Raw genomic sequence first — 15220 nt, 5'->3', positions numbered from 1 at the left:
GATGGAAGGCGGCAGACCCTCCCTTGCTCAAGGAATGGATTAACCAGGTGGGAGACACTTTAAGTCTAGAAAGGTTTATCTTTCAACACAGAGGACACCCAAGCAAATTTGATGCACAGTGGTCACCCTGGCTGAGTATCCCGGGCCTCTCCCCTGTGGATCTCATACTGAACAGGCTGTTGTGCTAAGCTAGCTGCGTGAGGATTAATACCAGGTTTCATTGAAAGATGCTAGCCAGTGCAGCAGGTCATATAAGATAATGGGTGAAAAATGTATGTTGAAGTTACCATGTCATGGGCTGAGGTGTAGCGATGATAAGAAAATTGTTTGTACACTGTGACTTGTTGAATCTGGAATATATGACATAACTGTAACTTCTATTCTTTAATAAACTTTTTTTCTGCGGAAAAAAAAAAAAAGTAGAACGATAGGTAAAACATTTTTTTTCATTTTGGATAGCGTAAGGAAGGGTTATTTGGGCTGTCAGATTGTTTTTCGCCATCCCATTGCAGAGATTTCCCTTCACATCCTGTCCCATAGCTAAACGGGAAGTGAGCGGAAATCCCAGCAAATTATGGGAATAACTTGGGGACCTCCAGTCTCCCCATTGGAAGATTTTATCTGTATCACTTTTCTGGGTACAACCCAAAATTTGTGATTTTCTTTTACTTTCAATAAAAATGGTAAAAATCGTGCTTACTCATAACATTATGAGTAAGCATGAGTGATTCCTGTGAACCGCATCAACCCTGTCCCTGTGTATCTGTCTGACTTAGCAACAATAAAGAACCCTCAAGATTTTGACTTCACTGCACTGTGGTGTGCCACTATTTTTTCTTTTCGCTATTGCATTCTTTAGTGGTGAGCTGGGGTGAGCAACTACAGAAGTCAATCACCCACTGATTGCCTGAGTGGTGTATACTTTGTGGTTGAATGATAATGGAAAACAGGAAAAACAGAGAGGGTAAATCTCCTTAATGGGGACAAACATAAAAACCTGATAGGTGCTCTAATCCCTCTGCACTCTATCCAAAACGAAAAAAAAAATGTTGCTTTTAGTTATACTATAGGATCCAGAAGACCTTTTTTGACTCTTATATGCATTATTTGCAGACTTTACATTTGCTCACTTGTTATCTTACAAGACATTTTAATAATTTCTTAATACCTATCATTCTTCACATAGATATTTTGAGCAATTTTAATGAGCTTTTGTATTCTGGATGGAATAAGTTAATTTTTTTTACAGCACTGCTCCTTTCTTATACTATATATACATATTGAGTTTATGTATCCGAACTCCTAGACAGATGCACGGGCGCCGCCCCCCCCCCCCCCCCATCCATGCATTTAGCCCCTTGCAGGATGCCGGATCCATGGATTCCAATGGGGGGGGAGGGTGTTTGTTTGAAGCACCAGATTAAAGCCAGAGGTTTTAATAGGTTGCAAAATTGGGTGTGCTCAGGGTGCAGAGCACTTCAAACCGAGCTCACCCAGGTGTGTTACAATAGTGAATGAATATTCGCTATTGCAACACTGATCCTCCTCCTGGGCAATCAGGAAGCGGGTCCATCACCTGATTGGCTGAAAGGACAGGCGATCCTATTGGAGTAGAGAAGGAGACGCTGCCCAATACCCACCAACTGCCACCTAGATGGGGTAAGTGTCGGACCAGCCACGAGTGGGGGGAGGGTGGTTGTCCCCCCTCTAAAAAAAAAAAAAAAAAACACCAGCCACAACTGCTCCTAGTGCTGGCAGCGTCCGCATTTTAATATCTAACCTGAGCACAGTGTGTTTTTCTTTTTTATATCGATTTAGTCTTCTTTTCATATTTTACAGGTGCGTGGAGAGCTGCTGCTGCAGAGAGTACACCAGCTGAAGGCCAGAGAGTATAAGCTGGGGGAATATCTGACTTCTTTACAGTTCCAAATAGTTAATAGCAAATCAAAGATGTTCGCAGTCCACTCGGCCCTTCTTCAGCTGCAGTCCCTTTTGTTAGAAGAGGAGACAAAATCCATAACGCACAACACATCAGAGTATGAACAGCTTCTACTTGCACTAAATCAGGTGAGAGACTGTTGCTTTTTTAAAGCTTTACGGTAATTCCGTGATAAAAAAAAAGTATCACGGATAGTACTCAATTGTTTTCATTCTCAACAAGAGGGTAAGTCATCTAACCTCCTGGCCCATAAGAAAGCAGGTCCTGAGATCTGACTGGCTGGAAGTTCTAAGACCCGATTGACCGGGAGGAGAAGCGACCGCCGAGACTCAGAAAGAGATGCAGGGGGGGGAAGCTGCCAATGCTATGGCCTGGATGGGGTAAGTGTAGGGCAGGCAAGCAAAACAGCGATCGATCAAGTGACAGGGGGGTGGGGGGAGTGAAGGGGCCAGGTTTGTTGCCCCCCCCAAAAAAAAAATTGACCACCAGCCGCCACTGCTGGTTGTACAAACAAAACCAGCCAGATGTTTCTTCTTCATATTTCAAGTTGCATTGTAAGATGCATAGCAAATTTATTAAATGTGTATATACTTTATTGGCTATACAAACTATTTGTTAGATTGTCCTTTCAGTCTGCAGCCATGCATTATTTTCTGTAACTGCCAAAGTAAAGTTCAAATTTCTGCCCCTTAAGGCGTGAACTTCCCCCATATAACCCCTCCCACTACACGTGTAAGCATATGTGTTCTGGGCCTCATCATCCGAAGACACGAGGTTTTGCTTGCGAATGCTTTTAAGCTGGGCCCTGGGATCCAGTAATTTTTGGTAGTGAGGCCAATAAAAGTTTACTGGCAGGGTCTTCCCGCAGGTCCAGGATTGTGGGATTACCTGAGTGTACCCCTGTTTCTGAAGGTTTCCTTTCAAGGTCTTGGAGCCTACCATGAAGGGCGAAGATTGGGTTTTTATCTCTGATAAAGCCCTGCGGCGAGGAAAGGTAGGGGAGATTTTCTGCAAGGAATCTCTCCTTCCATGTATTATGTTGTCATGTCATGTATATGTGTCACCACTGGAGGCTGTATTGAGCACTCACCATTCTGACACTGGAAACAGCAAAAGTTTTCACTCTCCTCTCTGTTCAAGCCAGCTCAGGCCCTCACGTATGAAGGGGGGTCTGATCACTTCCAGGGCCCCCAGATTGGTGGTTTTTGCCTTCTAAATGCCAGCCCGCTGCCCTTTTTTCTTAAAAAAGAAAAGAAAAAAAAAGAACGTTTTTTTTTTTTTTTTTAGCAAATCACGGCCGTTTTACCCCCCCCCCCCGCGCGCCGCCGGCCGCCGCCATTTTGCCAGCACTCATACACTTCCCTAGTTGAAAGAGGAAGAGGCTGTTTTCGCGCGGAGGGCATGGCTAAACGGCGTCAGACACTGGCCACACCTGGAGGAAGTAATTTAAGCTACACAGGCAGAGCTGCAGTCTGACGGTGGAGGGACTGTATAGCTAGGACTAATAGCAGTTATTGTACTGTACTATAGCCTAGCAAGTGTTGCATTCTTTTGCTGGTAGTGCCTCTTCTTTGTACTGTAAGCTATGAGTGGCAAGGGGGCCAGGAACTCCTATAAGGGTTCTAGGGGGTCACAACAAACTAAGACCCTGTCCAAAAGAATGTCTTCCTCTTCTGAGAGTGTTGCAGCCGGTCAGATTGAGCCGTCGGGGGAAGCTGTTATTGCAGTCACTCAGCCCCTGAGTATGTCACACGTGAAGTGTTGTCCTCTACCATTGCTGGCTTAGAGAAAAAGCTTGATGCAATTTTATCCCTTCAGGGCAGGGTTAAACGCAGTAGATCCCCTTCAAGTGCTCAAGATCCTCCTCTGGAGGTTCAGAATGCCAAGGATCAGGCAGATCGTCCTAGAGATATGGAAGATACTGGCTTATCCTCTTCTGAGGATCATAACACGGAAGGCGTATCGCCGCAAGAGAGCTTGCTTGTGCACGCTCTCACTGGATTGGTTCGGTCAACCTTTTTGCTACCTGCAGCGCAGGCTTCTGATGATCCCATCTCTAAGTTAGGATCATTAAAACCTCCTCCGGCTGGAGATGCCTTTCCTATCCATGCCTGATTAAGAAAGCTTATGTACGCAGAGTTGGAGCATCCGGATAAGCAGTTTTATCCTCCTAAGAGGTTTGCCAAACTGTATCCTATGGAAGAGGATTTCTATAAGAAATGGGGGATTCCAGCAGTTAATGCTGTGATTACCTAATAAGGTAATAAGGTACCTAATTAACTAAATAAGAATCTCACATGTCCGGTTGATAATGCACTCATCTTGAAGGACTCAGCGGATAAGAAGCTGAAGCACCTTCTAAGAACCAGATGGCTGTAGCAGGTTTAGCAGTGCAGTCGGTCTGGCTGCAATGGGTGTATCCCAGGCCATTAAGGACCAATTTGAGGAGATGCTTAAACTTTTACCTGTTGAACAGGTTCAGCAGTACGCTGATTTAACAGACGCACTGTGTTTCACAGTAGATGCTATGAGAGATGCGTCCATTCAGATTTCACGTCTGATGTTGGGACTCGTGCATTCTCGCAGAGTTCTTTGGCTTAAGAGTTGGTCAGTCGAAGCACCATGTAAGAAGCTCCTAGCCAGTTTCCCTTTTCATGGTGAATGGCTATTCAGAGAAGATTTGGATAAATACTTGCAAAAGATTTCCAATGGCAAAAGCTCTCTGTTGCCAGTAAAGAAGAAATTTAGACATTTCTCATTTAAGCGGGCCTCTTCTCCTCCTGTATCAGGGACATCAGCCTCTAGGCAGTCTCGACGGCCTCAGCCGTCAGGTTCAAGGGGGAAACCCCAGGGACAGCACCAGAGTCAGAGAAGATCTTGGGGAAAGAAGCCCACCAAGGTGAATGCTAAAGCCTCCTTATGAAGGGGCGCCCCCGCTCGCTCGGGTGGGGGGAAGGATCCTGGAATTTTTAAAGATCTGGCAGGAGCAATGTCAGGACAAATGGGTGGCTTCTGCGGTGTCTCTAGGTTACAAACTAGAGTTCCGAATTTTGCCGTCTCCCCGGTTTCTAAGGTCAGGGGTTCCCAAGGATCCAGAAAAGAAGAAGGCTATCCTTCTAACACTGGACCATCTGCTAGCCAAGGCAGTCATATCAGAGGTTCCCTTAGAGGAACATGGCACAGGTTTTTGTTCAAACCTCTTCACGGTCCTGAAACCAAACGGGGAAGTAAAACCTATTTTAGATCTCAGAGATCTAAATCACCACTTGTACATCCGATCCTTTCACATGGAATCGATTCGGTCTGTAGTAGCCATCCTCCAAGGAGGATCATTTTTGGCTTCAATCGATATCAAGGATGCCTATCTTCGTGTGCCAATATTTAGCATTCATCAGAGGTTTCTATGCTTCAAAGTAGAAAACCGCCACTTTCAGTTTGTGGCCCTGCCATTCGGTCTAGCCACAGCTCCTCGAGTATTCTCAAAGATTCTGGCTCCTGCTTTAGCCAGATTAAGGGCACCGGGCATAATGGCCCTAGCCTATTTAGTGTTGAAAATGTTTTTATTTGTACATTTCAAGAGAGAACAAGAAAACAGTAAACATGATGAGTTAAATGCAAGCAAAGAACAGCAGCAGAAATACATTTACGGGGGGCCGGCTAATGACTATCGACCACATCCGGTCCCCGTTGGTAAGCTTGGAGAATTGAAAAAAATAGCCTATTCTCTGATCCGCGAGGTCATACTAGTAAGAGATACTCATGGGTTACTACATGAGGCAATGTTGAAACAATCGCATAAAGGAGACAGAAAGAGGGAGAAAAGAGGAAAGAGAAGAGAAGAACAAAACAAAAAGGGACAAAGTGGTAGAGGGGAGAGCTGAACAGCAAGAAGGGAGGAGAGTGGAGGGAAGGGGAGAAGGGGAAGGGATACGGATAAGGGGGTAGGGTAAGAGAGAGCCCATAGTGTCCCTATGCGTTCGAAATTTTGTTCATCAAATTGTCAGAGGAGGAGAAGCGGAGCCAGATCGACCATTGAGTTATAAATTTGGCGTAGGTGTCATTGTCCAGCGCCAGCATCTCCTCCATTCTCATGGTGTCATTCATAATTGATACCCACCATGACAATGGGGGAGTATTCTTCGTCTTCCAATAAGCAGGTATCAATTGCCTAGCAGAGGACATAAAAAAACGGAGCAATCTTTGTCTCTGTGATTTAATAGACCCGGGCAGTATAGAGAGTAATGCAATTTTCAGAGAGATAGGAACCGGTCTATCAGCTAAAAGATTGTAACATTCAAAAACCTGTGTCCAAAAGAGGCGGATCCTCTCGCAGTCCCACCAGACATGTAGATAAGTTCCGATTGAGGTTTCACAGCGCCAGCAGGTGGCTGGTGTAGACGGGAAGATTTTGTGTAAAGTTGCAGGGTCTCTGTACCATCTGGACAAGAGCTTGTAGTTCTTTTCTTGGGAGTAGCAGGAGATGGTTGACTTATGTGTAGAGTGAAAAGAGGTTTGCCATTCCAGCACAGAGATGTCTTCACCCAGGTCCGCAGACCACAGCCTAGTATATCGTGGAAGTTGATCATGTGCTAAAGTCTGCAGTAGGTTGTAGAGGGAGGATAGGAGGTGTTTGGGAGTTTCTAGAAGCGAACACAGTTCCTCGAAGTTGGTAAGCTTGCAATGTATTTGAGAGGAGGAGTGTAGGCGTTTGGTAAATGTGGACACATGTGAGGCTGTGAGCCAATCTCCAGAGTCAGCCGGGTGGACCGGAGTCCCTTGAGAAGGATGTACAAATGTGTAAGCTTGTGGCCACTCCGTGCGTTTAAAGGATCCTAGGGAGGCTGCCCCCGTACCTTGTGGCAGAGCAGGATGGTCAAAAAGGGACGTCAGGGGGCCAGGGTCAGAGGAGAGGGTGGTGTTTAGCCCTCTCTTATACCACAGCTTCAAGGAGGCCAAAGTCAGTGGGGATAAGAATGTCAAGCGAGAGTAATCTTGTTTGTAACCCCATAGAAGGGCTCGGAGATCTACAGGAGAAAGATCCTGTTCAACGGTCACCGAGGCCCTGCAGGGAGGCCGGGGGAACCATTCTATGATGCGAGTCATATGAGCAGCTGTGTGGTAAGTCTCAAAATCAGGAAGACCTGTTCCTCCCATAGTCTTCGGAAGCGTAAGCACTTTAAATTTAACTCTGGGGAGGCCCCTGTTCCACATGAATCTGGTGGCTAGCGAACGCAGGGAGGTAAAAAATTATTTGGGGATGTGGATAATGACCGTTTGAAATAAATACAGGAATTTGGGTAAAGTGTCCATCTTTAGGATATTAATCCTTCCAAACCAGGGCAAGGGAGACCCACCCCACTCCTCCAGGTCCTTCCGTATACGGGAAAGGAGGGGAATGTAATTCAGGGAAAACAAATTGGTTAGATTGGAGGGTATAATGATCCATAAGTAAAAAATCCCCTTGGTCTGCCATCTAAATGAGAAATTGGATTTTAGAAGGGACAATGTGGAAGGGGTGAGGGATATGTTGAGAGCTTCTGTCTTAGTGATGTTGATCTTAAGGTTACTATGGATGCCAAAACGTTGAAATTCTTTGAGCAGGGATGGTAGAGAGATGTGCGGATTCTGAATATACACAAGGAGGTCATCAGCGTACAGGGAAAGTTTGTGGTGTGCAGACGGAGTTTGAATACCGAGAATGGAGGGGTTTTGACGTATGGCACAGGCCAGGTGTTCAAGGATGATGACAAAGAGGAGGGGGGACAGGGGGCAGCCCTGCCAGGTACCGTTTGCAATGTCAAAGGGAGCTGATGTGGTACCGTTGACTAGGACCTTAGCTGAGGGTCGGGAATGTAGGGACATAACTTTAGAGATGAAGGGAGCTCCGAGGCCAAGTTGTTCTAGGGACAGCTGTAGAAACCTCCAACTGACCCTATCGAAGGCCTTTTCAGCATCAAAAGATAAGAGGCAAGCTTTCAGGCCTTTACGTTAGATCAGGGATATAAGATGTATCGTCTTGGTGGTGTTGTCCCTCGCTTCTCTGCCAGGGACAAACCCCACTTGATCATTATGAATAATTTTAGGTAGTAAAGGGAACAGACGGGTAGCCAGAACTTTTGCGAATAGCTTAATATCTATGTTGAGTAGGGAGATGGGCCGATAGCTGCTGCACTGGGATGGGTCCTTGCCTGGTTTAGGGATAATAGAGATGTTGACAGATAAAGATTCCTTGGAGGGGAGGTTAAGACTGTCTACCGAGTTAAAGGCCTTTGTCAGAAGGGGTGCAAGTTGGGGGGCAAAAGTTTTGTAGAACAGGGGTGCAAAGCCGTCAGGACCCGGGCATTTTCCCACTTTAAGGGCTTTGATGGCCTGTAAAAATTCAGTGGTAATTAGGGGCTCATCTAGGGCTGTCGCGTCTGCGTTGTCAATAGTGGGTAAAGCAGTCTCCATAATATAATCCTGTGTGGGGTCGGGAGAGGGGGGGGACCGATCTGAAGGGGTTGCATGCGGAAGGTTATAAAGCTGTGAGTAGTATTGCCTGAAGGATGCAGATATCCCAGAAGTGTTAAATGTTTTTGTATGATCCGATTGAACGATAAAGGGGATAGAATGTCACGGGGGTCTAGGGTGAATGATTCTAGCCAGGTGCTTACCACATTTGTTTGCCAGTGAGTAGAAGTGTTTCCACGCTTTATCCCTGGCGATTAGGGAGTGCGCATCTAGGAGCTGGAGTAAGTCTCTGCGGGCATTGGAAAGCTGAACAAAAACAGTAGGGCCCAGTTCTTTTTTGTGAAGGGGTTCAAGGTCCGCTATGGTAGTAAGGAGTTTGCGTATGTCATGAGTTCGGACCTTCTTAAGGCGGGAGCTGTGTTGTATAAGGGTACCCCGGATCACACATTTGAGTGTGTCCCATTGGTTCAAAGGGGAGGTTGTGTCAGCGGAGTGGTCACCTATAAAATCTTTAATGACTTTAGAGACATCCGCTACGCACACTGTGTCCCGTAGCAGATTGTCGTTAAGTCTCCAGCTCGCCCCCGACGGGTAGCAGGGGGGCGGACTAGAGTCAGATAGACGGGGGCATGGTCGGACCATAGGAGGTTACCAATCGACGTTTGGAGAGGTGTGTCTAGAAGTGATTGCGATATGAGAAAGTGGTCCAATCTACTGTAGGAGTTGTGTGCAACTGAGAAATAACTGTAATCCCTTTCCGTGGGATGCTGGACTCGCCAGGCATCCACCAGATGGGAGGAATGGAGGAGTGATTTAATACGTGTCAAGGTGGAATAAGGAACAGAAGACTTACCCGAGCATGTGTCTGCGGATGGGGAGAGGACAATATTGAGATCACCTCCAATAATGAAAGCCGACCCTCCAAAGGAGGATAGTCTGGTGAGGACTGAAGAGAGGAACCGAGCCTGGCCCACGTTCGGCACGTAAATGTTAGCCACTGTGAAAAGAAAATCGTTTAGTTTCAGTTTCAGAAATACATAGCGACCCGAGTCATCTATGAGAGAGTCCAGAACCTCCGGGTTAAAAGATTTATGAAAGGCAACAGATACCCCTTTGGATTTGGCCTGAGGATTAACACTGTGAAACCATTGCGAGTAATACCTATTGCGCAGTGCTGGAATAGCTCCCGCACGAAAGTTTCCTGAAGCAGCAGAATTTTCGTACGCTTTTTGTGAAAAGGCCCTAGCCTATTTAGACAATCTACTCTTAGTAGATCTTCGGTTTTCGGATTAGACCACGGTCTGGTGACAACAGTAAACTACCTGGAATCTCTAGGCTTGGTTCTCAACCTAGAAAAGTCGTCCTTGAGGCCATCAAGGAGAGTACAGTACCTGGGACTAATCATAGATACCAGGCAGGGAAAGGTATTTCTACCTCCAAAGAGAATCAGTTCCATTGTAGAACTAATCCATGTCGTCAAGGCAAAGAAAGCCTTCCATTCGGTTGTGCATGAGATTATTGGGGAAGATAGGGGCCTCCTTCGAGGCCGCCCCTTACGCACAGTTTCATTCAAGATTGCTACAAAGTGCAATCCTGTCAGCCTGGAAAAAAAATGTTCAGGCCTTAGATTTTCCGATTCAGCTTGCTCCCAAAGTTCGTCAGAGCCTGAATTGGTGGCTGATATCCAGCAAGCTTCAGAAGGGAAGGACATTTCTGCCTTCCACCTGGAAGGTACCAACCACAGATGCCAGTTTTTCAGGCTGGGGAGCGGTCCTGGAAGAGGATTCTGTCCAGGGAAGGTGGTTCAGGTTGGAAAGGACCTTGCCTATCAATATTTTGGAAATTCAAGGCAATCCATCTGGCTTTAAGAGCCTGGACGGCCAGACTGAAGGGCTGTCCTGTCAGGATTCAGTCCGATAACGCCACAGCTGTGGCTTACATCAATCACCAGGGGGGGCATGAGGAGTCCTGCGGCCCATAGAGAGGTGAATCACGTTTTGTCTTGGGCAGAACACAATGTTCCTTGCCTATCAGCAGTGTTTATTCCCGGGATAGAGAATTGGCAGGCGGACTACTTGAGTCGCCAACAACTGTTTCCAGGAGAGTGGTCTCTTCACCCCGACTTCTTTTTTGCAATATGTCAGAGATGGGGTACTCTGGACGTGGACCCGTTCGCGTCCAGATTCAACAACAAAGTCGACAACTTTGTGTCAAGGGCAAGGGATCCACTAGCTTGCAGAACAGACGCATTAGTCTTCCCATGGGATCAGTTTTCTCTGATCTATGCATTTTCTCCAGTTCTGCTACTTCCGCTCCTTCTTCGCAGGATCAGGCAGGAACAAAGGAAGGTGATTCTCGTTGCCCCAGCGTGGCCCAGAAGGCCTTGGTTCGCCAAGATCATAAGGATGGCAGTATGAGTTTCCCCATTATGGCCGGACCTTCTTTCACAGGGTCTGGTATTCCATCCTATCTTACAGACGCTACATTTGACGGTCTGGCTGTTGAGACCCACATCCTAAGGGGTCGTGGGTTATCTCCTTCAGTCATATCTACCTTGATTATTGCCAGGAAGCCAGCTTCCAGGATCATCTACTATAGAGTCTGGAAGGCATATGTTGCCTGGTGCGATCCAGGGGTTGGCACCCCAGGAAATATGTTATAGGTAGAATTCTTGAATTCCTACAGATGGGATTAGAGATGAATCTGGCCTTGAATACCATCAAGGGCCAGATCTCGGCATGGTCAGTGTTCTTTCAGCGGCCTTTAGCTTCTCACTCTTTTGTTCGTAGCTTTGTGCAGGGGGTAACACGGATCAGTTCCCCAATCAAGACACCCCTAAATCCTTGGGATTTGAACTTGGTCCTGTCAGCTTTACAAAAGCAGCCTTTTGAACCTTTATGGGAGATTCCCTTGGTTCTGTTGACCAGAAAGATAGTATTTCTGGTTGCCATTTCTTCTGCCTGAAGAGTTTCTAAACCAGCGGCTCTATCTTGTAAGGAGCCATATCTGTTTATACACAAGGATAAGGTAGTTTTGCACCCTCATCCTGAATTCCTGCCAAAGGTAGTGACAGGGTTTCACTTAAACCAAGATATTGTTCTTCCTTCATTCTTCCCAGAGCCTCAATCTAGGGAAGAGAGGTTGCTACATTCCCTTGATGTAGTAAGGGCGGTCAGAGTGTATTTAAAGACGACCGCTCAGGTTCATAAGACAGATATTTTGTTTATTCTTCCGGATGGTCCAAAGAGAGGAGAGGCAGCATTTAGATCCACTATTGCCAAGTGGATTCATCAGGTCATTGTGCAGGCTTATGGTTTAAAGAGGAAGATTCATCCTTTTCAGATTAAGGCACGCTCTACCAGGAAGATTAGTACCTCCTGGGCGGTGCATCATCAGGCCTCTGTGGCTCAGATCTGTAAAGCCGCGACATGGTCTTCAGTTCATACATTTACAGATTTTATCAAATCGATGTTAAGGGTCAGGAGGATTCTGCCTTTGTGCGCAGCGTACTGCAGGCTGCAGTATAAGTTCTCTGACTTCCTTTTTTTGTTGTGTCTCCCCCTCCTTCAGTTGCCATTGTTATGGGACATCCTACGTAGTAAGTACTACGGCTCTGTGTCCCCTGATGTAAGAAAAGAAAATAGGATTTTTAAAACAGCTTACCTGTAAAATCCTTTTCTTTGATGTACATCAGGGGACACAGGGGTCTCTCCCTTCTTCTCCTTATACACTTTTATTGCTTGCCTACAAAACAGAGGACTCCCAGTAGTGGGAGGGGTTATATGGGGGAAGTTCACGCCTTAAGGGGTGTGCCAGTGTCCAGCACCTGATACGCCGATATAACCCACGTAGTTAGTACTACGGCTCTGTGTCCCCTGATGTACATCAAAGAAAAAGGATTTTACAGGTAAGCCATTTTAAAAATCCTATTTTTTGTTTTTTTGTTTTTTGCATGTATTTTATTTTTCTCATAATGCATCAGTAATTTAAAGTTCTTACTGATTTAAAATAAAAGATATACCCTAAACCACATTTTTTTTTTAACAGCAAATCCTTTAAAGTGGATGTAAACCCAAATTTTTTTTTTTTTGCTGTCATAATGTAGAACAGAGATATGCAATTAGCGGACCTCCCAGCTGTTGCAGAACTACAAGTTCCATGAGGCATAGCAAGACACTGACAGCCACAAACATGACACCCAGAGGCAGAACATGATGGGACTTGTAGTTTTGCAACAGCTGGAGGTCCGCTAATTGCATATCACTGATGTAGAGTATAAGATTTCCTATCATTTGAGCCCAGTCTTGCCACAAAGAGTTAATCCAGCTCTGAGCAATCCTCTTTTATTATTCAGTCAGATAATTCTTGCCAAACAAAGAAAAACTTTGTCAAATCCTCCCCCTTGCTGTGAGTGACAGGTGATTTACATATCTCATGCACTAGCCTAAGAGATATGCATTATTTTTTAATTCCCTCCCACTCCTTTCTTCTGCTGCTCTGCCAGAATTGGATGTCCCCCACCTCAGCATGATTGGGCATGCTGAAGTCATGTGGTTACTTTCCTGTCTTTTCACTGGATGTTAGAGATTATAGCAGAAGTTCAGTGTAAGAAATACACAGGAGAATATGCATATTGACAAGGGGAGTGTAGAGGTGGGTGGGGAGTCTACTGGCATCACGAATCCACCCACCGATCTCCAGACAACAGACCCACCCACAGAATCTGCAGTTTTTCGGGTCTCATAGCAGACAGAGGGGAGACATTTGACAAGTAAAGATACATGCAGGAGGCTTGTATAGCCTTATAGATAACCCCTATGGCAGTAGTTTAGAAAGGATGACATTGGGTTTACATCCACTTTAAGATAACAATCTGTATATATATGTGCTTTATAATTTTTTTATTCCAACAAATCATTTAAAATAGAAACATGGAACAGGAGATGAAACTGTTAAATAGTGCTTATTATACGTGTTGAAATTAATGGATTAAGTAGTAAAATAAGAGCATGTCCTTGTTAATTGGGGGTTAACTCCCTGTGCACACAATAAACATTCCTCTCTTACTTACAAATCTGTCTGACGAAACTTACCTTTAGATATTAAAACGTGGATGCTGCCTATCTTTAAATTGCCCTTACCCTAACTTTATCCACAACATTTATATTCTTTATATAATTACTTCCTTCATAATTTCCTATGATCAGACTGTTCAGCCCAATCACACTGGCCTGAGCACCCAGGAAGCAACTATCATAATTATCTAAGCCATACTTGTGAAATTAACTCTGGAATAGATTACTCTAGATCTTTCTCTAGTTTGTGGCTCACTTTCTCATAGTTGACTTTCTCATAGTTTGTGCTTTGGTGATCAAAAAGGAAGAAATGCCAAAAAGGCAGGCAAAGGGCAAAGGACTAGTAACCAGTATAGCCTGTGGTCTCCCTGCAGCTGATATTTTTTAATTACAGACATAAATACTTTGTTCTGCACTGTCTCTGTATGGAGGCGGCTACCTTGGTAGAGGCAGGGCTTTGCCTCCAGCAAAAATAACATTGAGCAGCACAGCAGGGGCATCACCAAATCTCACTGATGCTAGCAGAGGCAGCAGTCCCTTAATCGCACATTGCAGATATACAGCTACAAGGCTGTAGATACAGGTACAGAGACAATACAGCTTAGACACAATTAACATTTCTAAATGTCCCCTATAACATAAAAAATCTTCACTTTTTGCGTTTAGTTTTACTTTAACTTTATTTTGTTTTCACTTTCAACATTTAGGAAATAAGAGACATGGATAAGACTTTGGAGACTTGGAAACAAAGAGAGACCACATCCACTAAATTGCAAGAAGAAGACCAGACCCAAGTTACTGCAGATTTATCTTGTGAAGATGATGACTTGCCTGTATCGGCAACTCTGAGAAAGGCACTTAGTAGACGCAAATACTTCGCAAATCTCTACCGTGACAGGTAAGTAATTTTGTAGATAACTGACCATCCCACTTACCTACTATGGATGTGCAAAGGTTTTTGGACACCCCTCCAAATGAGTTTAGGTGTTTCCAGTGACTTGTAATATTGACAGGCATTTTAGACCTCTGTACACTTCCAGTCTTGTGGCAACAGTTTAAGGAAGGTCCCTTTCTATTGTCTATAGTGCACAATGCCAGAACCATAATGACTTAGTTTGACTAGTTAAGGGAGGAGGAACTTGAGTGGCCTTCACAAAACCCCAACCTCAACTCTGTTAAACAGTTTTACAATGAATTGTAACACTCATTGAGAGACAGTTCTTCCCTCCCAACATTGGGTACATTTTCATTATAAATGTGTCCTTCTCCAATACTGTATAATGCAGGCTGTTCCCTCACTTTGTCCCCTGCTGCTGCCATATCCTCTGGCACTACTTCCAGGTTGCTAGTCAATCTCTTTGGCCATTGGGCGGCCACTGATGACGTATCATTCACAGAGGTTAACATTGACCCTGGCACCTGACTTTATTCTCAACATCTTACAGATGCCACAAGTGGGCCAGGGGTTTATGATGCTGGCCCATGCACCATACAGTGCACAAATAAAATATAAAAGAGCTAGGGCAAGAGGAAGATGAGAAAGAGTCAAGAGGAAAAAGTTTTGACAGGAGAGACTTGGCAGGTTACGTTTGATAAAAAAAAAAAAAACACTTCCTAGCAATTTGTTACATCCCGTTTAGTTCTATGCTTATGAGTTTGGAATGGGATATTCAACAAGCTCTTTTTGGTATGATGGTCAGGTGTCTACAAAGTTTTGGCCACAAAGTTCAGCTGCATACAAAGAATCTTTTTTTTT

At 45.0% G+C, this 15220-nt stretch overlaps 1 protein-coding gene across 1 annotated transcript in view; it reads left to right on the top strand.

Moving 5' to 3' along the window:
- The window catches only part of EVC2 (EvC ciliary complex subunit 2), a 287368-nt gene that overhangs the window by 224993 nt on the left and 47155 nt on the right, over window positions 1–15220 (top strand). Inside the window, exons 17-18 of the mRNA XM_077477799.1 lie at window positions 1840–2067; window positions 14172–14362. Coding sequence (XP_077333925.1) covers window positions 1840–2067; window positions 14172–14362 — 419 coding nt within the window. The remainder of the gene's footprint in view (window positions 1–1839; window positions 2068–14171; window positions 14363–15220) is intronic.

The sequence above is a fragment of the Lithobates pipiens genome, unplaced genomic scaffold, assembly GCF_037356315.1.
Source record: "Lithobates pipiens isolate NorthernLeopardFrog02 unplaced genomic scaffold, aLitPip1_a1.2 Scaffold_13, whole genome shotgun sequence".
NCBI lineage: Eukaryota > Metazoa > Chordata > Amphibia > Anura > Ranidae > Lithobates > Lithobates pipiens.
Note: the sequence above shows the minus strand (reverse complement) of the source record. Positions and strands in the feature narration are given on the sequence as shown.